The sequence below is a fragment of the Vicia villosa genome, linkage group LG1, assembly GCF_029867415.1.
Source record: "Vicia villosa cultivar HV-30 ecotype Madison, WI linkage group LG1, Vvil1.0, whole genome shotgun sequence".
Classification (NCBI taxonomy): domain Eukaryota; kingdom Viridiplantae; phylum Streptophyta; class Magnoliopsida; order Fabales; family Fabaceae; genus Vicia; species Vicia villosa.
This window is the reverse complement of record NC_081180.1, coordinates 128055982-128075476: the sequence shown is the minus strand read 5'-3', so window position 1 is coordinate 128075476 and position 19495 is coordinate 128055982. Positions and strand designations below refer to the sequence as shown.

At 32.1% G+C, this 19495-nt stretch overlaps 2 protein-coding genes across 6 annotated transcripts in view; both read right to left on the bottom strand.

Moving 5' to 3' along the window:
* The window catches only part of LOC131644162 (myosin-9-like), a 34801-nt gene extending 29081 nt beyond the window's left edge, over positions 1 to 5720 (bottom strand). For all 5 annotated transcript variants that reach the window (XM_058914585.1, XM_058914587.1, XM_058914583.1 and 2 more), the window contains exons 1-13: positions 5496 to 5720; positions 3994 to 4122; positions 2902 to 3045; positions 2672 to 2817; positions 2430 to 2586; positions 2245 to 2303; positions 1748 to 1907; positions 1524 to 1673; positions 1290 to 1426; positions 1063 to 1209; positions 832 to 933; positions 626 to 683; positions 443 to 544 (exon numbers count right to left, since the gene is read on the bottom strand). In XM_058914585.1, coding sequence (XP_058770568.1) covers positions 443 to 544; positions 626 to 683; positions 832 to 933; positions 1063 to 1209; positions 1290 to 1426; positions 1524 to 1673; positions 1748 to 1907; positions 2245 to 2303; positions 2430 to 2586; positions 2672 to 2817; positions 2902 to 3045; positions 3994 to 4122; positions 5496 to 5498 — 1494 coding nt within the window. In that variant the 5' untranslated portion in view covers positions 5499 to 5720. The remainder of the gene's footprint in view (positions 1 to 442; positions 545 to 625; positions 684 to 831; positions 934 to 1062; positions 1210 to 1289; positions 1427 to 1523; positions 1674 to 1747; positions 1908 to 2244; positions 2304 to 2429; positions 2587 to 2671; positions 2818 to 2901; positions 3046 to 3993; positions 4123 to 5495) is intronic.
* Positions 5721 to 9177: 3457 nt separating this feature from the next.
* Positions 9178 to 10859, bottom strand: LOC131616621 (GRF1-interacting factor 1-like). The gene is made up of 4 exons (XM_058887990.1): positions 10528 to 10859; positions 10346 to 10422; positions 9964 to 10048; positions 9178 to 9791 (listed from the first exon to the last, which is right to left on the bottom strand). Exons 1-4 carry the CDS (start codon positions 10609 to 10611, stop codon positions 9414 to 9416), a joined length of 624 nt encoding a protein of 207 aa, XP_058743973.1. The 5' UTR covers positions 10612 to 10859; the 3' UTR covers positions 9178 to 9413.
* Between the last annotated feature and the right edge of the window lie 8636 nt (positions 10860 to 19495).

Here is a 19495-nt window from a genome sequence, read left to right as displayed (position 1 = left end):
AAAACCTGTAGAATTTGTGTATGGTTGAGAAGATGGTGTGAAATCTTTCATACTTTGGAGAACTCAGCAACATAATATCATATGACAAGTTACGGAAAATAGTACCACTCTGACACCAAGTTGAAGTTATGAGGTTTCAGATATATAGAGAGAAAGAATAAAGACTAAAATATGATTATGATTAATAATTTGATGATACATATAGATTAAGCATTGACCCTAATACAAATCTCCAAATCCTAATTAAATAGAGAAACAAAATGTGATACTAACTAATTACTATGGAAGCTAATATTAAGAGATACTAAGATAAGAAATTAATCTCAGGAGATAATTCAAGATATTAAAAGATCTTTTTCATATATTCTAACAAAGAGTTCCAAATCAAAATGAATTAAGTATGCTCAATGCCTTAGAGAAAGTGAAAAAGGGGAAAGAAAACCTTTTCAATAAGGTCCAAAACATCTTGGTTGTCCTCAAATTCAATGTAGCTCCAATCGATCTGCTCCTTTGTGTATTCTTCTTGTTCCGTTTTGAACATGTGCTGAAATTCGTCATCAAAACCATATTAAATAGGGAAATACGAAAAGGAACTTGAAGTGCATAATTTAGTCCGAAACATTGCCTGATTGAAGTGTTGCTGCAATTTTTCATTTGAGAAATTAATGCAGAACTGCTCAAAACTGCAGAGCATGACAAACTGAAAATAAGTTACAAAACAATGAAATTTGAAAACAAGCATATATGGATGCTTTCATTATCTTCAGTAATGCAATCTTGTGAATGTACTTTACAGATAGGTATATTTACACTTCTAAAATATAATAGTACCTGTTCAATTTAAAGCTTTCAAAACCATAGATATCAAGGACCCCAATCAAACATTCAGAATTGGGATCTTGTCCAATTGAATTATTGATCTTGTCCACCAGCCTACAGCACACACAAATGCAGCATGAATCAAAATCAGAACTCTGTATCCTTATCTTAAGGGCTTTTTGTACTAATTAGATAATATAGAGGTTTTAAGAAATTGGTCAGTTCCCATTTCCAGTATCCTACCAGTCAAATAGCCGAGAATAAATTGTTTTTGCCAGTCCATCTCTACTGACAGTAGCACTTCCCGGATCAAGGCTCCGCTTTATAACTTCTTCAGGAGTGATCATGACACGCTTACATAATGCATCTTCCAAGGCATCAGCATCACACCTGATTCAATGTTAGAAATCATATTGAAAGGCAGTTGAATATCATATGGACAGAAGTAATAATACGAAAAGCATCCATACATCAGAAGTTCAGCAGCTGTTTTCAAGTGGAATTTGGCTTTGTCGTCTTTTGGAATTGATGAGTCAATTTCCTTTCCTTTGGCAAAATCAATATTACCAAGATGAAGAATTGCAGCAACAACTCTGAAAATGGCTTCCTGAAAAAAGACGGCACATGAAAGCAGAAAAGTAAAAAAGCAATCATTCTCTATTCTCGCAAGAACAAAGCTAAATTCGTGCTTGGGAAAGAAATACCTGATCTTTTTGACTTATTCCAACAATGCCCATCGCTCTACAGGTGGCAAGATACTCATGAGCATCATTTACATCAGCCAGTTCATAGCATTGTGACTGATTAAGGTAGTGGAACAATTTCGGATTTCCTAATTTGTATTTTTCAATTTCCTGTTAGCAAAATTTACAATGAGTTTACATTACTGAATGAATCAACAAGAAGTATATTGTAAACGGAGGGCTACCTCCTGTGGTGCGGCACAAAGAAGATAAAAGCAGTGGTAGTTTCGTTCAGGATCATTAACTTGACAGACCCGAGATCTCTCTAGAAGGTATGTTCGGATGGCTGCTCCTGAGATTCTTCCACTCTTGTCAAATTGGATCTCAACAAATTTACCAAAACGACTGCATCATTAAGAACTTAGGTAACAGCTTAGACACTAATAGCATGTATCTGTTTATATGGCAAAAACATTTCCTTTTTTGAAAGACAATATGATAAAACTATTCAAAAGTCATCATACTAACAGTCCATACTGACTTCAAACTACCTTTTGGAAATGCTAATGGAGTGAAATGAAACAAAACTGAAGATCAAGTTAATTTATAACATCAGACTATCAGGAAACCCTTTATCACCCACTTATCAAAAAGACAGACAAGAAAGTTAGGTTACATGTACCAGACAATCACAAACTGAAACTGACGGAATCCTTATTGCCCGGATACAAGAAAATCTCACCTGGAATTGTTATTCCTGACAGTTTTAGCATTGCCAAATGCTTCCAGAACTGGATTTGACTGCATTCAAATTTAAAATTCTTTATAAATTATACCCAAAGTAAATAAAATGTTATTTGTAAAAAGAAAACAAGAATAGATATTTTGTTATGAGTTCAATTATGAGTGTCATTATTTGAATCATACTTCAAGAATTTGTTGTTCAACTGTTCTGCCTTCAGTTACAGCTCTACCCCCTAAGAAAGCCAGGAATTGCATAAGCAGTTTTGTAGTTTCCGTTTTACCAGCTCCACTTTCCCCACTGACCAGAATGGAATTGCTTTTCCCTTCCTTAACCATTGCCCTGATATTAAATATATTCATCAACTAATATTTGCTTCAATGGTAGAAATGAGATTTGAATCATAATAAGAAAGTTCAAAGATTACCTATAGGCAACACCAGCAATTGCAAATACATGAGGGCTTAATTCTCCAATTGGCACTCCTTTGTATTGTTGCATCATTTGTGCACCATAAATATGAGGCAGTTTTTGAAATGGATTTATTGCAATCAAAACATTTCCTGTATAAGTCTGCCATAGAAGTTAAGAATATAGGTAACAATGTCTTATTGATAAACTCCTGAATCTTATCGCATCAATGGGACGAATCCTTACATATATTTTATTCAATTCATATCTAGCCTTTAAGTTCTGCAGGACTCCAGGCCCGTGCAAATAGGAAAGTTTAGTCATATCATCCACTCCACCAGGAAGAGCTTCCGTATCCTTGGGAAATATTTTTGATAAATTTGCAACAACCTTGAAATAGACAAAATAGTAGTACAGGTTATATATTTCAGATGTAATCTTTGATTTGATAAATTACTGCAATACTTTTCACCTTTACCAGTCGGCAATACAAGCATGAGAAAGAACTATATTTCCCTATTGTAGAGTTCAGCTAGTAAAGAAAAAACAGGAATATGCTAGACAAGGATAGAGTGGAAAATATAGTTAAATAATTTTTCCATATATAATAACGAGCCTCAGAATACTGAGTTCGGAAGGTCGACAGTGAAAGAAATAAAGAATGTTTCCTTGTGCATCTCTTCCCCAGTCCCTTTTGGGTGTTTCTTTTCCCCTTCTTTACTCTTTCCATGATAAGCTTGAAACTCAAATACAGTTGACTTGCATTGTTTTATTTACTTGGCCATGAAAGCATTTGTTAAGTATAAACCTAGGTTGAGCGTAAGGAAGATATTATTGGAAATATTCCAAGTCCCACATTGGTTGGAGATAGAGTATTGAAAGAGTTTACATAGAGTGACACTCCTCACCTTAAAAGCCGGTTTTGTAAGGACAAGTTAGGCCAAACTCAAATAGATATGGAGTCTAATTAATTTTAATTTTTGGAATTAAATTATACAGACAAAAAAAAGCCATTGTTTCGCAAAGAAGAAAAGGGAAGGGCCCAACCCAAGGCTCCCTTCAGTAGCATTTTTCCCTTCCTAAAGGAAAGTTAAATCGTTCATGCCAATATTAGTCTATCTTTCTTTTGTTGCAATTGTTGTCGTACAATGTGCCTATGTGAAATACTTAGCCAGTCAGTGCAGCATAAATTGACTCCAGAGGGCAACCCTGATTTAATTTAACAAGATTATCATTGACTAAAATCTGCAGTAAGCCTACAGATGTTTCTTAAAATAAATCGGTCCTCAAAAGGGCGGGAAATATAAACAGGAAACATGTTACTGGCAACCTACAAACCTTTTTTCCATCGGAAGTTTCAATTTCAGCATCCTTTCCATTGATTTTTAATACCTGTCCGTCAATATAAGCTACCTCTGGGTCTTCAATCCAGACATGAGAACCCACAATAATATTCTCTGGAGTCCCCTGCAGATGGAGATGAAGAATCATTATTTTTTCCCATTACAATTTGTTTTAAGATCTCACTTTTGTTCTAGATATTGATTTTAACACCACTTTGTCAGCAAGAAAAGCTAACAAAAAGTTTACACATGTTCAAGATTAATAAATTCCAAACTAAAGTAAAATATGTACAAAATATGCCTTGTATTTTCTGCTTTCTAATAAGAAAGAGCCCTTATACTGAAGTCAAAATAAAAAATATGAGAATCTACACCACAGTTCCTACAAACAGTGTAGCTTAATGAAAACCAACTGGAAACCACACTTATAAAAAAGTCAGTTCTATCACAATTTACCAGCAGTGTGTTAACTGATAGATACTTATTTCCCAATCCATCCTTTACTGCATATTATCGCGAGATAATTTGAGTCTTTCAATCTTGAAAGCCCCACAAATATATATGCACTACCACCGCAAATCAGAATCCACTAGTTTAACAATGCTAATCAAAAGTGGAAGTTCGTGTTCAAATAAACCACCACAGGTCACAATTTGGAATCTTGAAGTCAATGTTATTTAGAATCTTAATGCCGCAGCAAAATAAATATCTCTTCTACCTATCACTAAAAGAAAAAGAAAAGTAGAGGAAAAAATCTGTTTCCCTAATTATGTATGTCCATCCACTTCATTAAGAAGCAAATGTGATTTGTCTACTTTGCATGAAATGATTATCACTTTCTTTTTTGTTTCAAATTTGGGGCACCATCATCCTCTGGCATTACTATACGTATATTTGGTTTTACGGTGAAAAAAATGATTTGGAGTGAATTGTTTTGTAAAATTAATTCTAGCTAAAAGTGATTTAAATGTAAAGTGATTTATGCTTGAATAACTTTATGCAAAAAAATTAAGTTGAACAGTAAGTTTCAATGTAAAAATCACGTTTACATTTAAAAGCTATAAATTCTATCTTCAAGTATAATCAATTATGGAGGTAGAACAATTCTACTTTAGAAGAATGAAACATCTCAAAATCATTCCAAAATCAATTCTACACCTCTAGAATTGTTTTTGCCTATTTCAAAGCTAAACCAAACATAAGGCAAATTTGATCTCAATGCAACGTCTTCCACATTACACACACAAATACTATGAACTCCCAAAACCCTTATTTCTTACTCTTTTGAAATTTCAAACAATGCACATTGATCAAGGAGGATCAGCATTACAAAGAATCGAATAAATCTTAAGTTAAAACTTAAAACAAACTCGTAAATGATAAATCATCTCCTAACTAACACCTTAAAAGATGATTCATAGTTCCCTTTCATGATTGACATAATTAATTTGAATCAAAGAAAGCATTGAAATTGAAAATTAGGGTACGGTACGGTACCATTGTAGAGGTTTAAGTTGGGAGGTTTGTGCGAGAGAGTGGGTTCATGAATTGAAGAATGGACTAGTTAGGGATTTGATCGGTAATCGCCACTGTTGATGAATTTTTGGAGAGAAAGAATGGAGGTGCAGTAGCTCCGTGGCGTGAAGGGACATTCTACAACTTCGGCACCTTCTTCTTCTTCCCCTTTGCTTTCGCGCCATCTCGTGGCTACTATTAACCCAATTTCTCACCATTTTTTATAAAAATTAATTTCGCATTCTTTTATTATGAATGAATAAATAGTTACACACTTCTTAAATTATTCTTTTCTTAATTTGTTACACAAATAGTGAAATTCAAATTTTTTTTTTTGAAAAAAATCGAGTTTTTAAATTATTCTCATAAACTATATAATTGAATGAAAAAATAGGTTAAAAATTAATCTTAATCATAAACATTGAAGTTATGAAAAAATAAATGGAACTCGGAATGAAAATTTTATTATATTGTTTAAGTATTTTATGATAGAGGAAGACAAAATTTTCATTGTGCTCAAATTGAAAGGAAAGAAATATAATAATAAATGATAAAATAGAAAAGAATTCATACCATATCTGCTCATATTCTATGTAATTTTAATTAATTTAAATATTTCTAAATATATATTATAAAATTTTTAATATATATATATATATATATATATATATATATATATATATATATATATATATATATATATATATATATATATATATATATATATATATATATATATATATATATATATATATATATATATAGAGAGAGAGAGAGATATCAAATGACATCAAGATGTCAAAGTTTAATTTGACATCAAATTTCAACCATTAAAATAATTGATTCAACGGTCATATTAAATTAAATAAAATTAAGTTATATATATTATGAAAACCCATATCATTTTGGTCGGTCATATCGATTAAACCATAAATCAGAGGTAGAATGTAATACACCGTCTTTCGTATTTCTATTTTAATCAAGTTAGAATTTCTTTTATTTATGTATTGGGTGTTTTGGTGTTATTTTATTTCAATTTTTATTTATTTATTAATTGGGGAGGTACGAGTAATTTAATTAGATTAATTAGATAAAATTAATTGAATTAAGATAATTATTTGATTTGGATGTTAGAAAAATTAGAATTTATTAATTTAATTGAATATTAAAATTTGAAGAGATTGGAAATTAAAATTATAATTTTATTAAAAATTAAATAAAATAAAGTGGGTGAGGGTGTGGTGGGTAGTGAGGGTGTGAGGAGACAAGGTTATAATTTTTTTATTTGTTTATTTCTCTAGCATACGACATGTGTGTAAATATTGCGATGTTTGGTTTTCATTCCTAATCGCTTGTGAACAAAAGCGGGATTGAAACAAACGGGGGAAAACTTTTCCTTCTCTAAGGTATTTCAGGTGTGGAGAGTTGGTTCTGTGTACCATTGATTGCAAGAGTGCAGGCGTTGTTGAGGTTGTGTTGTTTCTCGAATTCGAAGAGAGTGTGGATTTGAGATTCATGTCTGCGCGTCAAGTGGATATGTCATTGGAGGAGAATGATCAGGTGCTTATAATGTTTGCTTCCTTGAGAGTAGAGAGTGAGGCTGCAAGTGTTGAGCTGTTTATTGTGTGTGAGTTTCTTGGTGTTTTTCTGAGGATATTAGTGATTTATTGTTGAAGCGTAAAGTTGAGTTCGTGATGGATTTAGTATCTCGTGCTAGACTTGTATCAATGGCACCATATCGAATGTTTGCGTCAGAGTTGGGTGAGCTGAAGAAACAGTTAGAAGACATGTTAGAAAATAAGTTTGTCAGATCTAGTGTTTCACTCTTTGGAACGCGAGTGTTATTTAATAAGAAAAATTGTAGCATGAGGTTGTGTGTTAACTATCGACAACTGAATAAAGTTACTATCAGGAATAAGTATCTTCTTCTCAGAATTGATGACTTAGTGGATCAGTTAGTTGGATCTAGTGTGTTCAGCAAGATTGACTTGAGATTAGGTTATCATCAGATTTTGTTGAAGGCTGGAGATATATCGAAGACTGCGTTTAGAACATGATATGATCATTATGAGTATTTGGTAATGTTGTTCAGAGTATCTAATGCGCGAGGAGTATTCATGGAGTACATGAATAGGATCTTTCATCCGTACTTGGATCAATTCGTTGTGGTATTCATCAACGACAGTTTGGTATATTCGAAGACAGATGAAGAACATGCAGAACATCTAAGGATTGTGTTGAGTACCTTATGAGACAAGAAGTTATATACTAAGTTGTCTAAGTGTAAGTTCTGGTTGAAGGAAATGAGTTTCTTTGGTATGTTATTTCTAATGATGGGATAGATGTCGATCCGTCAAAGGTAAACACGGCGTTGTAGTTGAATACTCTTAAGTCAGTTACTGAGATTAGAAGTTTTTGGATTTAGTTGGTTAATATAGAAGATTTATTGAAGGTTTTTCATTGTTAGCTCTGCCTTTGACTTAGTTGACTCGAAAAAGGCAAGCTTATGTGTGGAGTGTTCAGTTTCAGTGCGAAGATAATTTTTAAGAGATGAAGAAAAGGTTGACTTTAACGCCAATTTTGATTTTACTAGGTGCGAAAGAATCTTTTATTGTGTATTGTAATGTTTCGAAGATGGGTTTGAGTGGTGTGCTTATGCGGAATGGGTATGTTGTTGCTTATACTTTGAGACAACTTAAAAGTCATGAGAAGAATTATCCTATCCGTGATTTAGAGTTGGTAGATGTCGTGTTTGTACTTAAGATACGAAGACATTACTTGTTTTGTTCGAGGTGTTTAGCGACCATAAGAGTTTGAAATATTTATTCGATCAGAAAGAGATAAATATGAGACAGAGAAGATAACTAGAATTTTTTAAAAATTATGATTTTAAATTGAGTTATCATCTGAATGTACTGGAAGATGCATTGAGTATGAAGTCTTTACATATGTCAGAAGCAATGGCTAAAGAATTGAATTTAATTGAGCAGTTTAGAGATTTGAATTTAATGTGCGAGATGACACGAAAAATGGATATGCTAAAGCTAACCAATAGTATTTTTTTGAGGAAATAAGAAAAAAATCAGAAATTGGACTTGAATTAGTTGTTAGTGTAAAATTAATACAGGTTAAAAAACAATTTAGCTATCTTTGTTTTAATAAGGATAAAAAAATATATATATATATTTGTCTCTTATATAGACTACATGACATGAGTGAGTATCATCGATTAAAAAAAAGCAATAAACATGTTTTATACGAAATTGAAAAGGAAGCAAAAAGGGAAATTGAAATGGACCACAGAACCCCTTAAAAAAAATCAAATAAGTATATTAGGGACCACTAATAAACAAACATGAAACAAAACATGGACCACTATTAAACACTTAAGATTAAATAACCTACTCAAATAGAACCAAGAACACTTAATCATTAAACAATTTGTATACAAACAACACAAAACATAAAATTCTCAGACAAGCATACATCGTAAATTGAAACCTAAATCTCACACACACGTCACGAGACAGATGAACATGCATGCATAGGAAATACAACACCAAATCAGAACTCAATTTGAAATTGAAACCAAAACCACAACATAGTACAAAATTGGAGAAAGTAACTTGACAGTGAACATAAAAAAACAGAAGGGGAAAGAGGGGAAGAAAAATTGTTAACCTTTACACAAGAAAACAGAACATGCATAAAGTTACTAGTACTAGTACACAAACATAGGCATTAGGCAATGTTTTGAAACATTGTCTTTTAATTAAAAACATAAAACAAACAAAACATAACATCTTAATTAACCCTAACAACCAAGTTTATCCTTCATTAATTGCCTAATAATTCTCCTAACTAAAAGGCATTTACCTAATTAATCTTATCATTACTTCCTTAATTCCCATCACCCGAAGATTTCAGGTAAAGGGTTTCGCCGCCGTCGCCCGAGTGACCACTAGAGCTTCCGCCGCGTCCATCGCCCGCGCTTCCAATGTCTTGCTTCCCACTACCGTGCATACCGTCCCCGGTCGAGAGGCGACCGAAGTCAGGAAAACCTCCTACATTAGTAGTGCCTTCATTATGCATCATGTGAAGACCTTGACTTCCACTGGAATTCATACCAAGCTGGCTTTGCAAAGCATGTTGCTGTTGAAGTTGTTGAGCATACAATAGGGAGGAACGTGCTGCCATTAGTTGCTGCTGTGTCATCTGTTGAGCTTGTTGAGCCTGCATGTAGTGCCCTCCCTGCTGCATCATTCCACTTGAAGGATACTGCAGTGTTGTTCAAATCATTGTGAGCCTAAATATTTTCTTTTTGGATACAGATTATACAGAAATAGCAGACAAACGGACAGCAAACTGCGTCGCTAGGTTAAGTGGTTTATTAGTGACCACATGTACTTGTATCAACATTCTGGAAATAGCTAGGTATGTATGTATGTACCTGACCAGGCATGGTAGGTGGTTGGGGTTGAGAATCAGCTATTGCAGCTAGGTACATGAGGTTTCTCTGCAGCCTTGATTGGTTCCTGAAATTGTAGCAAAAAAATCATTGTTATGTTTAGGGAAAAATCCAAGATTTTTTGATTTCTATAAAACCTCCCTCCCCCACACACAAGAGTTTTTGTAAAACTTGAAGATCCAGTTTCCAAAAGGGTTGTCCTAAAGTTGCAACTTTTTTTCTTTGAAACTCTTGTCAATGATTATAGAACTGTCAAAATCAATTTTTTATAAGGTTTGTGGGGTATGACTATGTATAATGTATCTCACATCTTAGAAAAAGGCTGCAAAATATAGAAAGTCACATATGAGAAAAGAGTTCTTACTCGGCACATTCGGTGAGTTTGCCAGAGTTCTGGCTTTCAACAATCTTGAGTATCAAGGACTTGTTTTCATCCAGGTACTGTTTGAAAAAAGAAGAAAAAAAAGTCAAAAAAGTGCCATAGGTGTGACAGAGAAAGAGAAAGAGTGTCCAATGGAGTTTGAACAGAAGGTGAATGAGAAAAACCTGTTGAATATGATCAGTGGTGACGTTGTTGGGATAGTAAGCTGCCATCATAGGCTGCATCTGCATCAGGTGCTGTTGCTGCATTTTTCAAATATCAGCTAATCCAAACAAAGGTGAGCCTGTGACTGTGAGTGACCTGAGAGAGCAGGAAACAGAACACAACACTACAGAGGACTCTGTTTTTCTCTGTCCTGATGAATGATGATGCTACTAAACTACACTGTTATTAGTTGTTATCAGAGACAAGAAAGAGAGAGAATATGAAGGGAATGGTTTGAGGCGGTGAAGTGAGAAGAAACTCTTTCTTATCTGCAATGGCAATGAGATTGAGGTGTGCCTCTACAAGTAGAAGAACTAGAAGGAGCTGCGTGTCTTTTTCTCCCTCTCCAAATTCCCAAAACTGTCCAACTCACGTGATGCCCTCGTCATATCATACATATACATTTTCTTGTCGTTTTTTATTGGAAAATGCTTTCAACTTCTCAATGCCTTATTTTTAATTTAAAAATGGTTGATTTGTTAGTAATTTGTAATATTCATGTCTTGAGATGATATAAGATTCTAAGTTATGTAATTTTTATTTCATAGAAATCAAAATCTATACTAATAGAATTTTAATTAAAATGCTTAATCATTACTGTATAAAAATAATTGATGCAATGATTTAGTCATCCAAGGAGGTCAATAAAGATCGATTCAATTCAAATAGTTCAATCTAAAACCGTTTTTTAAGATTGACAAACAACTAGATTCTTATTATAAGATTTCATGTCACTCAGACAATGTGATAAATTCAGCCATTGGTATTAATATAGTGATCTTTTGAATTTCATGTCTTACTCATAAGGAGCGTGATTGCGCGTCATACCGTACGATCTACTAATTTTTATTTTGCAAGTTACCATCTTTATGACCTCATTGACTTGGACATTGGTAAAGACTTTATCGTCGTACTAAAGAGATTCTACAGTGAATTTCATCAACATATGACTATTTTCCTATTCCATGTCGGAATAATGGCAGCGTATGTGGGAATCAAATCTTGATTCTAAAAAAAATCCACATCGAACTCTTCTAATTTTCTCGGTTATGTTGTTGCGACCATTCTTGTTAACTAATCAGATCACAGCCGGTTTTCGGTTTTCTGAACTAAGAATGGTAGCTTTCAAAGTAACTCATTCAGCCGATCATGGCAACGTCATTTGTTGTGTCGATCCTCGTTTCCACTCGTGAAGATCCTTCTCCCTACTAGTATGAACAAGTTGAAATTATGATGCTTCTGAAGTTGCAGCCGCTATCATTTTTATTTTGATGTTCTATTTAAATTTGATCAGTGTATAATTTGATTTATCGCTTAATTGTAATTTGTTTATTTTGATTATTCGATTAGATGTGTACCTTTCAAATACCCTTACATTCAATAAAGTAATTTTGGACCCTTGGCAGTGTGTTTTTAGCCTAAGCAATTTGGATAATATGTTGAGTGTAGCCTAAATCGCAAGTTAGAAATTTTAAATCAAGTTTTTTATGAAAGTCTGATGATTTATATACATTGAGAGAATCCAAAATCAAATGTCATCTCATCATTAAACTTTCATTTTATCAATTGCCCTGATCTCTCATAATGTTGAAAATCGATAAAATAATGTGGGTCGAATGACTGGTGACCACTTGAGGAAGCTTTAGTAGCTCTAAGATGTGTATTCATTTGGATATATACACTATAAAATTTTATTTTTATATATATATATATATATATATATATATATATATATATATATATATATATATATATATATATATATATATATATTTATATATATATATATGATTAAGAAAGGTTGAAAATGAAAGGTATGGTGAATAAACGCACTGAATTCACTGTTTATTGAAACTGTGAAAATGTACTACGACCTGAAACTATTGGCGAACACATTGTGTTTCCCTTTGGCACATTATGTTTGTATACCATTGAGGGAACATACATTGTCCACATAGGGTGCACTACATTCGCATTTTGATTTACCCACCTCTTTTAGCTACAAAACCAAAAGAAAATGTCAAAATCAAATATCAAAATTAAAAAATATAATAAAAATTTAATGGGTTATCTACTATTCGTTGATTTTGTTTAATGTTATTAGCTAAACGACTCATCACCCAAATTAGGGTGGGTACTTAATCTTTCATGTGAAATTGACTTTATTTGAGATGATGGTGTTGTTCATTAAAGCGAAAAGGGACATTGTTTGTCACATGTTGATTGTTTTCGATATGACTTCTTTGATGTCATTTTTTCTTTTTCTCGCTTGTTACCACGAGTCATTGCTTGGACTGTGTTCTGCGGAAGAGTTCGTGGTCCATAAAATTTTATAACCTTAAGAATGTCTATTGCATCTTCGTGATTTTCTTGGACAACTTTGAATGGTATACTTGCGACTCTTTAAGGTGACCGTTTTTTAAATTGGCTTTCAACACACAAGTTGATCATGATGACTTCATAAAAATCACATTTTTTTTAAATTTTTTCTGCTTCTTGATATTGAGCATATTTAATGTTAATACCTCGTTGCATACCTTTAGAGTGAGTGTGCCTTCTTTTAAGTCGATACTGAATATACTTATTAGTAATAACGACCGACCAATTATCAATAGAATGTATTCATTTTCTCCTATGTCTAATACCACAAATTTTACTGGAAAAGTGAACTTGTGTACCTTTACTAGCATATCTTTTTTATACCATATGATCGTTTGATGGAGTTGTCAACAGACTGAAGCGGAACCTTGTGTCTCTAAATATTCCATTACTTAGCTTCTCGAAAGAAGTAAAGGCATTACACTTACATTGCAATCAATATCAATGAGATCTTTTTGGAAAGTTATATCCCCAATTATACAAGAGAACGCACACTTAAGATTAATGCACTTGATATAAATTTTGACAAGAAGGCATATTAATTTTAAGACATCTTCGTTGTGTTTTCACTCTTCAAATTATTTTTAAAGAGGATTGATGACAAGCGGTCATTGCATATTGTTTTAGCATCTTTTATATTAATTTTGATTGTGTTTGCTTTTAATCGTTTATGTTTTAAAAAGTTTTTAATTAAAATATCAAAGATTTGTGAAAAATCTCAATATGCGACAAAATCATCTTAACCACCAAAATTTTATAGTGTTTTTACTAAAGAATTTACGATGACAAATATTGGAGAAGACTTGGACAGGGGAATTGGAATAAAATAGGAAAAACTGAGTCATTGGCAAAATTTCTTGAGTTGAAAAAATGTGGGGCGCAGGGCAACACAACTTGTTGTGTTGTGTAATCTTCATAGTTGCCACATCAATGTAACTGACACAACGCGACACACAAGAAAAGGGAGTGTGGTTCATTGTGCAATCATCACATCTACCATGTTAGCACATTTGCCCAAAACACAACGTGTTGGAGTAAGAATGTGACTTGTTTGTGCAATTCAGATTTTGCCTATGTGTAGTATCCTAACCATATATTGACTTTTGTAAGTCCTGTTGAGGTGAAAAAAAGGAAAGATAATATATGAAATTATAAATTTCATACATAAGTCAAAGTTTAATTCAAAATGTAAAAGGATAGAAAATAGCGAGTAAAAATACTATGATAATCAAATCGGGCCGGACTGACCGATTCGATTGGTCGGACAGAGAACCAAAACTTTAACCGGACTGTTTGGACTAAAATCGCCATGCAGAAGAACCGAAATTTAAACATGAAAGTATGGATAAATAATATAAGGAATCGATAATCATACAGAGTAAGAAAATTCATTGCGAAGATATTTTAAAATATTTGGAATAAACAAAGTCAATCTCATCTTTGACATTTTTTATCGTAGAATTTTATTATTATTTTTTATTTTCCTCTTTAATTCTTCATCTATCGATTCTCATACATTAAAAATGTGTTGTTCAACTAATTAAGGGAATAAAAAATACTATAAATTTATCAATCTATGAGTTTGACACTAGGTAATTTTACCATTTTTAATGAGAAATGCTATAGTTACACCAAACTATGACACTGTATTTGTTTTACACCGTAGCCATAAACATTATTTTCACTGTGACTCAAATTCCAATGCATAAAAAATAATAAAATAAAAGAAAAAGTAAAAAATAATAAATACAGTGTGATGTCAAATTTGAGTATCTTTTTAGCATTTCTCTTTTTTAATACTTTCAATGATTTTGTACAATTCTAACATCACAAATTCACAATCAATTTTTTAACGTTGTTGTCACTGACGACCAATTATTTATAGAATTTTAATTTATGTATATTTGTTGAAACATTTTGCTCTGCAACCATTTAAAAAAAAATTATTAAAAAAATTAATTTAAGTTAATTTTATTATTATTTTAAATTTTTTTGGTAAGTTTCATTTTTATTTTTAGTTTTAGTTTTTTCATGAATTATTCTATGTCATATTTTACTACTAATAGAGTGTTTGAGATTTGTAGCTATTTTAAATCATTACCACCTTCATTTACCATATGTTGGTCACATGATTTAGGAATCACTTTGGAATAGGCGACTAAAAAATGTAAAGCATATAAGAGAGAAATCAAATACCTTATTAAAAATATTGAGCAAGAAGAGTCCATAGATTTTTTGTGAAAGTATGAGTTTAAAGAGAAAAATGGCAAAGAAAAAGAAAGGTACAAGTCTTAGAAGAACAAGACAAATCTTGAATAGAAGAATCTAAGGTAAAAAATAAATATAAGAAAAGAGAAAGAATCCAAGTCGAGGACAATCTAGTTTAAAACAAAACTCCAAATTCACAAATTTGTCAAGGTTTAGATATCAAATAAGAAAATCATCCGAGAAAAAATATTTCAATCTTTTTACAACAAGGTAAAGGAAAGAGAATAAGTTAATAAAAAAACTATTTCATTTATGTCATCTTCACCAATATCAAATTGAAGAGGATGTGGAAGAATCATCATCATCTAAATCTCAAGTTTATGAGATTCCTACCAAACAAAAATAAGAAGAAAATACATCTTTATGTCATATATATCACCTTAACATGGGTAATGAGATATCAAGCTAATGATGTTAAAGGAGCGTTTGATGAGAGACAATCCATCAAAGTCAGGCTTGTTTGTTCTTCTCTATTTTGTGCATTTTAATTTTTGCTATTTTATTTTTGTTTCATTGTTTTTATTTTTAAGTAATTGACTAAGTAGTACTCACATCACCATAAATTTTAAATATTTTTCTTATTAATTAATGAGCTTGTTGGATTTATGAACTTGTTTATTTTTTATACTTGATAGTTATATAGCTCTCTATGCTCTATAAATGATAAATAAGAATTTGATAATGAAATAAATTAGGTTCGAGATGTGACTGCATTAGTACCTATGAAAATTAAAAATAACCAAGGGAATGATAAAGACTAAAGTCTTGCACAACTTCGGCTCAACTTTCAAATACCTAAACAAGTGAGGTTTGTATTATATATTTATTGTTTACTTATTGTTTTAAATATGAGAGTATCCATGCAATTTGAGTTTTTCTAGAACTTCCATCTTTTCTCTATAGTTAATTGTCAAATTATCCACACACGAGGCAACGTTTTTGGGTACCTTGTACCCCTTAGGACTACTCCTGTATTTTATTATTTAATATCTCTTGCTAACTCCGTTGAGCCTTATCCCTCTCTCTGTGTTACAAACTAAATTGTATGCTTTTGCCTTAAATACTTATGTTTGTCTTTATCTCCACGGAGTTAGATAGTAATGAGAAAAATTCTAACCAAGAGAAAATTGTAAGTTTGAGGTGGCTCATGAAATAACATTTTAAATTTAGGGTGGCGTTCTTAAAATAAAATGCTAAATAAAGAGACTTGGGAAAAAATGGTGAAAACGTGGTACCCATAAAAAATGAGAAAGAAACGAGAAAAAAAGAATATCAAGATGAAACAAATGAGTAGCGATAAAAATAAAGACAAGTCTCTAATAGTTTAGAATTATCCCTTAAAATATTAACTATGGAAAAATTAAAAGAATTAAATCTGACATAAGGAAATGAATGTGTCATCTTTCTCTTTATTGCATATGTTATTGTTTATCTTAAACGAATATTTTTCTAAAGGGGCAAAGTTTTGAAAACCCAATTCAAACCCCTGTTTCTTATGTTTTTCTCTACCTACAGGCTAAGCCCATAAACCCCCTTACACAATGAAAATGAAGTTTCAAGTTAACTTCTAACCAAATAACAAACAAAGAAATGAAACAGTTAGTATTCACCCCGAATAGCAAGCACAACTTCGAACGGTTAGTCTCTAAGCCAAAGTGAGATTTTACACTCTCTATTCTTAAACTAAGTTGGTGTTTTAAGTTGGCTATCATCATAACTGAACTGATGTTTTACACGTGTTGACCACAAATTGAACCAAGATTTTATACCAGGCCGATCTCGAATCGATTGAGCTTTTATACAGGGTTGAGCTTAACAACTGGTGTGAAAAATTGTCACTAGTTATTCTTCACGAAGCCAATGATAAAGTGTTGGCCTAGAACCTGTAGTAAAAAAATAATGGAAATAGACTTTGGTGGTTTGGGCATGTAGAGAGAAGACATGTAGACTCTATGGTAATGAGAGTATATCAGGCGGACAGGATGCAAATAGTTAAAGGTAGAGGAAGACCTATGAAACTATAAGAGAAGTTATTTAGAAAGATCTCGAGATTAACAATTTGGATAAAAGCATGACCCTTGATAGTATATTATATTGAAAGTTGATCCATGTAGTCGACCCCATTTAGTGGGATAAGTTATTGTTGTTGTTGCATTCTTCACGAACCTAAAAGGTGAACTTTTCTTCAAATGGCGGAGCTCACGAACCAAACAGATATTTACAATAATTTCCCAAAATAGATTTTAATAGATTGAACTCCAAACGTAAACAACTACTTCTTAAGTAATAATACTTTACTCAGGATAAAAAAGAACTCTTGGTAAAATTACAATAATTCTCTTACCTAGAACAACTTCCTCACTAAACTCAAGAATGTTTCTTAAAGCACTACAGCTAAAAAATATGTGAGAGAAAGATAAACAATTTAGAGAGAGATTGAGAAAGAGGAAAGTGAGATATCTCACATTTTCTGAATGTTAGAAATAAAGAGGAATACATCTATTTATAGGTCAAAGAATGATTCATTTTAGGAAATAATCCATGAGCAAAATTAATGACATAATCGATTAGGAACATACAATAATTGATTATTAATGTCCAAATTGGAAGGTTTTCATATATATATATATATATATATATATATATATATTACCATTCATTAAAACACTGCCATGATCTTTTATGAACTTAAGTCGCCTTTGTATAATCGATTAGGCATTTGTTTAAATCTATTAGAGAATTCAAAAACTTGTCCAAGTCAATTTTATAGTTTTTAATTCATCTGACTAGGCTTTAAAAATATTTTAGGTGATTTTATTTAAAAAATAAAGGTTTCAAAAATAGTTTTAGTGTATATGTGATTTAGCCATGATGCTTTCAAAAACGTCACTATGTTTTTACAAACCATTGATCACTCCACTAGACACGATCAGACGAGCTTCAAATTTCCTCTCTTTCATACTCTAAAACTTCAAGTCCTTTTGTTGGATGTACAATGCATAAAAACACTTGACCTGAATCTTCTCATGGATGAGGCTTGAGATATTTTTAAGTTAGATGTCATCACCAAAAAATACCGTTTCTTAACCATAAACCCTAATTCTTTAGCTTGATTATGAGGAATAGCTAGATCAATCATCCTTTGCATCTTTAATCGCTTCAATCTTCAAACTCATTGCCATCAGATGTTGTCATTATCAAAACCATGACATCTCTAGGGCCAAACTTATCTTACTTATCTACAAGCTTTAATATTTTTTTATTCTAATAATAATACTAAATTATTACTATAATTAAAAAAATAAATTACTTTAAATTTTTAAATTATTTATTTTACTGAAGATTTTTTTCAATTATAGGTATTAATTAATTATATTTTTATTAAATTAAACAAAGTACTCTTACTCAATATTTGTATGTTCTATTGTTACCAGAGTAAAAATAAAGTACGCTTACTCAATATTTTAAAACTAGTTTGGCCATCAATCCCACAGAATCATTGAGATGAAAGAGTAATGGTTGAATCACATGACTCAGTCAAATAAAATCACATGATTCGATCACATAATTTGATACTAATAACAAAGTTGTATAAATATTAAATTTAGTTGAATAGAAAAACTCGATATCTAAAAGATTTTAAAAAAACAATAACACCTAAAATATACAAAAATATCATAAATTAACCATTTCAATGTGCTCAAATTTTTAATTGATTTATATTGATTTCCACAACTTGAATAAGTTTGTACTTTTTACTGGTTTTTACGAGTTTTTTACCAATATGCCACACTATTGAAAATAATTCACCAAAATGCCACTCTTTGAAGAAAAAAATCCAAAATGTCACTTTCTCTTCATAGGTTCGTCCATTCATTGGCTGAACCGATACCAAAAATTTGTTCCTTCATAGGTTCTGTTGGGTAGAACGGGAGAGTCAGGAGCACCAACAAAACTAATGCTCCAGGACCACAAGAGAGGGAGATACCACATCTCAACCCAAAACCTTAAGGTGTTAGGTAAATGAGTCATCTCTCTTATAAATCCAACATTACACCCATTCATAGGCAATGTGGGACTTTAAACGCTCACACTTGCACCCAACATTCTCCACCACAAGTGTGAGTCCCCACATCCTATAACAGGATCCTACACAGGATCCAGCTCCCGCTCCCCCACCCATCCGAACCACGGATTTGATACCAGAGTTGGGGAGTTCGGAAGAGTCAAGAGCACTTACGGGACCAATAATCCAGGACCACAAGAGAGGGAGACACCACA

Excerpts from the sequence above, each read along its gene's own strand:
- LOC131616621 (XM_058887990.1), bottom strand. The coding sequence starts at position 10,611 with ATGCAGCAACAGCACCTGATGCAGATGCAGCCTATGATGGCAGCTTAC. Across the intron at positions 10,049-10,345 it reads AAACTCACCGAATGTGCCGA|GAACCAATCAAGGCTGCAGA; the intron begins GTAAGAACTCTT and ends CTACAATTTCAG. Across the intron at positions 9,792-9,963 it reads CACCTACCATGCCTGGTCAG|TATCCTTCAAGTGGAATGAT; the intron begins GTACATACATAC and ends ACAACACTGCAG.